An 8,761-nucleotide genomic window follows, 5' to 3' on the forward strand; every position below is an offset into this window, starting at 1 on the left:
CTCAGGAATCTTTACCTCCAAGGGGTCAACTCTTAGACAACAGATTGAGAGATTATGAAAATGTACAGAAGAAGCCATTTCCTATCCTGGACTTTTGGTACAAAACTGACTGCATTATGTTTGGCCAGTTATGCTGACCCTTTCATCCTGTTGTTTATCAGGGACATCCTGACTAATGGATGAAAAGCAGTAAAGTCCCACTGAGCTCCATCATGTATAATGGTGGTAGTTGATCCATAAAGTATATCAACATGTTCCCTCAGTTGTTCCCAGGTTGTCAAGAGTTCCACAAGTGAGTTGATCTCTTATAGCACTGAAGCATCAGAGAAGGGGCTGAGGAGAGGTAAGGCCACTCGCTCTTTCAGGGGGAGGATATTAGAGGATCCAGTTTGGTGCCAGTCTGTTGAAGGAAGTCCTAGGTAGCTATGCAGAGCTTATGGAATGCTGATTTCATGACCCAAGGCATAATGGCCAGCTTGATATGGAGGATCAGAAGCTCAATGTCTATGAGAGTTCTGTATTTCCAGAAAAGCCCAGTATGTGGCCAAAAATTGCCACTCTAAAGATGTATGGTGTAGGGCCAATGAGAAGTCCACTGTCAGCTTATGGCCATGATATAGAGATAGTATAGAGATTACAGGAGCAATGAGAAGTGGTCCAATTTTATACCTTTATTTCAATTTTGTTCTCTCCCCTTGTATTCAAGATTCCTTCCTTCTTTTTCTTTCTTTTTTAATTGTTTTTCCCCCTCTGTACTCTGCTCATAGTTATAATCTGTACTCTGCTCATAGTTATAAACTTTTTACTTTAGAAAGCCTCCAATAATTATCATAAATGTTAGGGGCCTTTTCCAAGGAAATGGTTGCATTACAGGATTTAAGAGCCCCAGACTTAAGTTGGGTTTTAAATAACACCTATGCTATGCCAGAGGGGTGTCATGGGTATTTTACCCTATCAAGCTGAGAATCATAATCTTTGTTGCAACAGAGAAACAGACAACATTTTGGCACAATGGAAGAGTTCTGGGGTCATGACCCAGAGGTCATTCTCAAAACCATTGTCTACTATAGGCATGCAGCCTTCCTCTTTTTTTAATCTCTCTGGTCTCTCTGTACCAATTTCCTCAGAATATTTTGAATTTCTAAACACGTAAAGTTTAATAGTCACAGCTTTCAGTCCGTTTCCTGATCACTCTTGGTGCAGACCTTCTTTGTGGTTGAGGGTAAAAATGTTGGCAGCCTAGCAGTCCACCTGTAGACAGCGATCTCGTTCCTCAGGGAATACCACTCAGTCTCCTCAGAGATGGAGTCCGCATCTAGTAAGGTCATTTTGACTGTGAGGCAGGCATGACAATGAAGTACTTTTGCATGCTGGTAAACAGCAACACTAAGAAAAGCCTAAGTATTTTGGGTAGTGTTTTTCATTGGGAGAGCAGCTGCATTACCGCTCCACTGTTTTAAGAGGGGCTGGCAAGAAATGCTCCTAAACTATCTCTCATTATTTTTCCATCGGTGCCTTGACCATGGGCTGCCATGGATGTTTACCTTTATACCCCTGAGAATCAGGAGGATGCATGGGATGCATTGAGGGAAACAGTTACACAGGAAATGGGCAAGGGGCTACCCTTGCCTGAAAGGCGGCTCTTGTTAGGCAACCTGGGAGCCATGCTTAATTCTTTCTAGGGTATCAGTCTCCTCCCTTTCTACAAACCTGACAATGTGTCATCCCATATTCCTCCTGGGGGTGTACAGTCACAGTTAACATCCACATGGCTGTCCCAAGCAGCTAGTGAAGGTCACTATGTTAGATGCTGTAAGCAGAGAGCTCTAGCTTACCCTTGATAGGTAGGACTCAAGCACCAGCCTACCTTTAAGGTGCTGTGTTGTCACTACTTTTATGGGCAGGAGACTCAGTGACACTTCCCAAAAACAGACCAAACCCAACCATCAGTCATGCCCACGTATAGTCAATTAACAAGAATTCTTCTTTTGGAGAAAAACAAGAGCTTCCTAGAAAGGGAAGAGAGGGAACAAAGTGGTGCTGGAACCAATTAGTGGTTTGTTCCCATTTGGCCTTCCTAGTATCATGAAATCACATAGTTATCCAAAAGCAGTGAATTAAAGTTGACTAGGTGTCCTTGGTCATGGTTGTACCATCCTTTAAGAGGTTATTTTACTTGCCTCCTATTCACTCTATTGGTGAGGGAGGGATTCCTGCCCTGGGATTATTGGGATGGAGAATCTTCAACTGGACACTGGACAAATGGCATCTACAGCAATTTATTAGTCACATCTTCTCACAGCCTGGGAGAGGAGGACACTGCATTCTGCACAGGACCACTTGGAGGTTGCACTTGGAAACAAAGGGAACAACGAGGGACTGTGGGAGAAAAGCTTTGTGTTTCAAGAAGTGCACCCTGGTTCCAATGGGATGATGTGATTAGCTTATTTGAACAATTCCCTGTGTTAGCAGGAGAACTGAAACCCACTACCAAAAAACCCAGGATAAGCAGGGCCTGTGCATGGTCTCTTTGATAAGGAGAATGGCTTGGTTAGGAGACCTCATCTTCTGGAGCAGAGTGGGAAGGGAACTTGAAGTTAGGCTTTTTGAGGCCTTCCTAGTGATGCCAACACATAACAATGGGCCTTAATTTTAGGCCTCAGACACTAATGGTGAACAGTGTCTAGTATGAAAAAGACCAAAACTCTATGTGAACACTTGAAGAATTTAGGTCTTGGTCAGGCTTGACTCATGTCAAATTTTTGTGTTGTTAAGCTTTGATTCTTTGAAAGGGTTTACATATCATCTTCTAAAGTAAGTGGACCATTTTTGTAAATAAACTTTTCATGAACACAGGATCCCCCAGCTCCTTTGTAAACTTGTGAGAGAATCTCTTTGTGATTAAGGTCTGAAATTTGGTGTTGTGTAACTTGACGGTCCATTTTCATCCATGTTGCAGACACTTTGTAAGCTCTTTCAATCTTCAAACCCAAGCCTTTCAACTTTTGGAAATTTTCTCAAATTATTACTCTCATCATTTCTTCCCTTATTTTTCTACATCTTTTTGGCTCCTTCGTTATTTGGATGCTGAACCTCCTCTACTTGTCTGTCAATTTTCATTACTTTTTCTTCTCTATATTTTAAAAATATACTTTCTAGGGTATTTTGTTGTGTATCTCTTCCAAACCTCTACTGAACTTTTTATTTTATTATTACTATTATTACTTTTTCTTGAATTCTAAGAGTTCTTCTTGTTTTCGGAATGTTCCTCTTTTAAAGTATTTTTAACCCTTTGCGTATGCAATGCTTTATTTTATCCAATATATTGATGACAATTTATTTTCCATTTTATTTTTTCCGAATAGTGTCTCCTAGAATTATGTTAGAGACTTTTCATAATGTCTTATGATACTTGGCTGTCAGCTCATAATTAAGAATGTAGGTACTCTAAAATGCTGAAGATAAATTCTGTCCCTATGTGGAGGGCTTGTTGAGTATGTTTGTCTGTAGGGTAATCTGGGTAACATTTAATTGGGGAACTCCTAGTCAATATGTTTAGACATATTTTTCTTCTTGGTCTTGTTAGATAACCAAAAGAAATATTTTCAGGTCTTCTGCCTGGAGGTGTAAGCCTGGGTACTTGAATTCTGAAAACTAATTGGGAAAAAAAAATCTAGAAGACTCAAGATCCAAACTTCTTGGTATGATGATTGCACATTAAACTGTGCCTGCTATTTCGTAATGTAGGAGCTCTCTGTTTCAACCTCCTTAGAGAATAATAAATCTCCTGTCTCTTAACCAGAGGGAATAGTTGACGACCTACATGTGCACAGTTGATGAGGACATCTGGGAGGTCTAACTGCTTCTTAATAACATTTTTCGTCCTTTTTATTAGGCTAATTTTTACCCCTACTTCAGAACTAATTTGTGCTGTCAATTACTGAGCCTTGGGAATTTTTTGTGGGATAAACCAGGTTTCTTCTTTACACTCTTAGCTTCCAGCTAAGGTTTTAAAACTTTTGCAGTTACTATGTCAATTATAACTTTTTATCTACTTCCAAACATTCAGAATGTTGTCATAGTTATTTCCTCAATCGTTTGTCTTTTATTTGTCATTGTAGCTTTTTTTTTTGAGACGGAGTCTGGCTCTGTCACCCAGGCTGGAGTGCAGTGGCGCGATTTCGGCTCACTGCAAGCTCCGCCTCCTGGGTTCACGCCATTCTCCTGCCTCAGCCTCTCCGAGTAGCTGGGACTACAGGCGCCTGCCACCACGCCCGGCTAATTTTTTTTGTATTTTTAGTAGAGACGGGGTTTCACCGTGGTCTCGATCTCCTGACCTCGTGATTCGCCCGCCTCGGCCTCCCAAAGTGCTGGGATTACAAGCGTGAGCCACCGCGCCCAGCCCATTGTAGCTTTTTCATTAATTTTTTTTTTCACATTCATAAAGTTTTAGGAGGAAGAAAGGTTAGTGCATTAATTGGCCTCTCCCCTCTCTGTAACTGGGAGCTTGAAAATAAACTATAGACATAAAAAGAAAAGTCTTATAAGCATAATGCAGAATGTCATGAGGAAATTTGATCTTACATTGTTGAGAGTTTGAATGTGGGATTCTCTTTAGTATATTTTTTATTGCTGTTGTTAGGGCTATATAGAAAAGCACTGACATGTTTGAAATTGAATCACATTTTGGAGTTAATAATTAAAATTTAAAATATTAATAATTCATTTATTTTATTACATATCAATAAACAAAATAATAAAATAGTAATTCATTTTTCCATATGCCACTATTATAATAACTTATTTTTACTTTTTTTGTAATATCATTATCTTGAAATCTAAAGTAATTTTAAATCAATAATGTTAAAACCAAAGGGGTAATATGCATTGTTATATTTGTTATAGATTAGAATAGTGATTATTTATTCAATTGTTTCTAAGGTTATTATATTATATTACAATATAAAACTCAATATCACTTTTTGGTCATTGCATTGGTTTATTTACCATATTACTCTATTTTGAATAGTGGCCTGAAATTAGTATCCAAATAGTATCAGACAACTAGCAAGCTTCAATACTTGAGGTCAATTTAATTACACTGTGCATGACAGAAACTAGGCCATTTGGGCATTGCCTTTGCCACCAGCAATTGACACCTGAGTGTTAATGAGCTGATAATTAAGAGCTGGCACATACAGACACATTTTACTGTTTGGGACTAGGATAACCATATGCTGCATAACTTCTCTGCTAAGTACTTTTTTAGCTCCAGAATTTACACAATTATATTTGTGAGTTGTTTTTTTTTTCAAATCTCAATTTTTCATGTTTAAAAAAAGATAAAAATTGTTACTTAAAAAATGTAAGTAACCATACTCATCAATTACAAGTTATGAAACTTTCTAAAACTAGCAAGATTATATTTGGAGAACAATATATTTGGGAAAAAAGACTGCAGAATTTGTGTAGTAGAATTACTTTTAGTTTAAAACCACATTGACAGAACTTGCATTTTGAAATGTCTTTTGTAATATAAAAAAGTACCTAAAGCAATTTAACATGACTGTGTTTATGTAGGGTTGACAGCTTCTGTGATGGCCCATAATGATTTTCACATCCTAACATTGACAGCCTTGAGTAATACCTCTCCCCTGAATGTAGGTGGGATATAGTAAACCACCTCTAAAAAATCAATGTGATAAAAGTGAAGTGATTTCACACTTGACGTTAGGGTATCAAAATGCTATTGTTTCCATTTTGAGGAACTTCTTATATACTGTCTTATTATTTTCTGGATTCCTTGCAGAGCTATTGTGGAGGCAGCTACGTGGAGAGACCCATGTGGCACAAGGTCAAGGGCTGTCAACAACAACATGAATGAGCTTGGAAACAGACTCCCAAGTTGAGCATTCAGATGAGACCACAGCCCCTGCTGACAATTTGACTGCAACCTTTGAGAGTCCTTAGCCAGACGCATCCAGCTAAGCTGCACTAAAATTTTTGAACCACACAGATTGTGAGATAATAAATATTTGTGGTTTTATGTTGCTATGTTTTGGGGTATATTGCCATGCGGCAATAAATAGTTAATACATTATGTAGGTGAGAATCCTATTGTCTGGTACAGTAATATGAAGTATTGATTTTTCTGGTGTGATGTGGCCATTTTCAAAACCAATATGTATAATGTACACACCCTGTTGCTTTACCTTCCTCTTCAATTTTCAATTCTTGCTTACTCCTCTTTCCCTGACCTTGCACACAAAAAATCATCCCCACCATTTTTGGGATTGATCTATTGGCTTAAAAAAAATAAAGCTGCCCTCATCAAATGAAAAATGTATTAACTTTAGTGAATTTTAGTTGTGGGAATTACTTCTAATTTTCTTCTTTGAAGAAGTTTGCTTTTCCATAGAATCCTCTGTAGGACATATAGCCTTTTATATGCAGATTGGTATAATTATGCCTTGAAATAGCTCTGAATTCCCTGTAGCTTAAACTGAGAACATGAAAGGCCAAATGTTACGTCGAACTGAAGGATATAAAAGTGCACATACATCAATCCAAAATGAGATATAGAAATGAACGGCTCTTCACACAGTGATGTCAGTTTTTGACAGATTATTGAAGGATCTTTATAACTGCAGAGATTGCCATGGGTGGCATGAAAACTCTGCCTGGGTATAGCCTTATCAGCTTGTATTTTGTATTTCTTCAATACTGAAAGGTGAGTAGATGTTAAGTGAAACAAGAGAAATACTCTGTGACAAAAGCGTTAACTCTCTTCCCAAAAATGACATCTGGTTTCAAATGGCAAAACACAGTGCGATCTAGTGATAGAATCATCTACCCAATCTGTCACTCTAGAGATGGCAGCCTAGATGAGGTGCTTATATTTTAAGAAGTCGATAGAAAACCAACATGGCAATCTTCAACAGACAAAGGCCTATTCTGCACAGGAGGGGCGATTATTCAGCCAGTGACAGACACATCAAGAGTATTTAAAGCACCCACATTCTTTCTTACCAAAAGCAGGAAGATTAAAAGAAATGGGTTTTTGTATGTTCACAACTTGAAATCAATACTATGCTTATTTAAAAACAGATTATAAAGAAACTCAACTTTATATTGGAAGAGTACGTACTGTTAACTTTTAATATCCCATAATTATCATACCTATTTTGAATTAGGTAAAAATATATCTTAGAATTTTTCTCTTGCATCAGCTATTCATAGAGAATCCATTTTTTTCTTCTTACAGTGTATATCCTCTCTTGTAATTACATCCAAACAAAGGAACTGAATATCCACATTATCTGGGCTTGTTAGTAAAAAAAAATATTTTTTAAATTTAAGACAAAAAACCCTTAATTCTGGTGTTTCTAGAATGTGCAGATATTAAGTAGGTACAATTGAAATCAGTATAAGAGGAGGGCAAAAATTTTTTGAACAAAGCATACACTTTGAAACTAATGCTGATTCAAAGGGAATTGTGTATGTGAGTAATACAATACTTAGATATTCATTCTAAGCCAGGAAATTCTACCATGTTTTGCACTTTGCAAACTTTACCACTTATAATCTGTAAAGCATGGATTGGAAGGAAATGATGAAAACTCAAATAATAGTCAAGGAAAGCATAATTGTTAATTAGCTCTGACACTACAATTTTTCAAAAAATCCAATCTACTACAGTGCTTTTTTTCCTGAAATAATTAACATAAAGTTTTTAAAAATTCAAAAGTTTCAAACCTATGCCTTAAGGTATATATTAGGTTAGTGCCACTTAATTAATTGATACTTTTGGAAATACACAGAAAATATATAATGGATAGCATGATGACTCTAAAATTATTACAAACTGAACTCTCACTTTACTACTTAAAATCATGTGACCTTGGTGAAGTTTCGCTAGTTAACTCAGAGACACAAATTAGTTCTTATATCTGAATTAGGGTCATGAATTAAATTTTAATCAGAATGATGTTAGACAAAATAATTTCCATTTTATAGGGAGAATCTTTTATGATCTGGGGGCATACTCATTGCATGTATTCATGTGGAGTTCCCTGTTCAGTGGAAGTTCTGGATAGAAATAAAAAAGCAAAATAAACATTTAAAATCGTATAATACGCTTAATGACTTATTAAAATTGCTCCAGTCATTGGTGATGGGCAATAGTAGTTTCTAGATTTTATAAGCAGGCATGACAAGTCATCTCTTCTTAAACAAGATCTTTAGATCTCATTTTATTCCAATGAATAAAGGGAATTAAAGAGCATTTCTACCATGAGTTTTTATACAAGTCCATACCAACATATGCAGCAAAAGTAATAAAAAAATTTTGTAAGAAAATGCAACTCCAAATTGTGGCACAAACCATGACAAGCATATAAGATTCATTTAAAAATAAAAACTAAGATAGTTCTAAAGTTACAGTGAAAGCTAATACTTATTGAGTGCTCCTTCTGTGACAAGTACTATGCTGGTCATCACTAGACTTGCATGAGAAAGGTACTATCTTTAATCTGTTTAAAATGATAAAGATGTGAAGATCATGTAACCTTTATTTCTTAATTATAAGGCTAGTGAGTATTGGAGCTGAGAAGTGACCTCTGACCAAATGACACCTGCTGTTAGTTCCCTTAAGTGGTATGGGAAATAAGACAAAATAAAATGAAGCAATTCATCACTTAACATTTATTAAAAAGGTCTAAAATATATATATTATGTATTGAATTTTAAAGAGAAATTATTT

General features: G+C 36.5%; 1 protein-coding gene across 2 annotated transcripts in view; it reads left to right on the forward strand.

The window, feature by feature from the left end:
• PCDH10 (protocadherin 10) overlaps positions 1–6,320 on the forward strand; it is a 58,487-nt gene extending 52,167 nt beyond the window's left edge. For both annotated transcript variants that reach the window (XM_032147251.2, XM_058436761.1), the window contains one exon: positions 5,810–6,320. In XM_032147251.2, coding sequence (XP_032003142.1) covers positions 5,810–5,880 — 71 coding nt within the window. In that variant the 3' untranslated portion in view covers positions 5,881–6,320. The remainder of the gene's footprint in view (positions 1–5,809) is intronic.
• Positions 6,321–8,761: the final 2,441 nt, after the last annotated feature.

Source organism: Hylobates moloch, unplaced genomic scaffold, assembly GCF_009828535.3.
Source record: "Hylobates moloch isolate HMO894 unplaced genomic scaffold, HMol_V3 SCAFFOLD_3, whole genome shotgun sequence".
Classification (NCBI taxonomy): Eukaryota; Metazoa; Chordata; class Mammalia; order Primates; family Hylobatidae; genus Hylobates; species Hylobates moloch.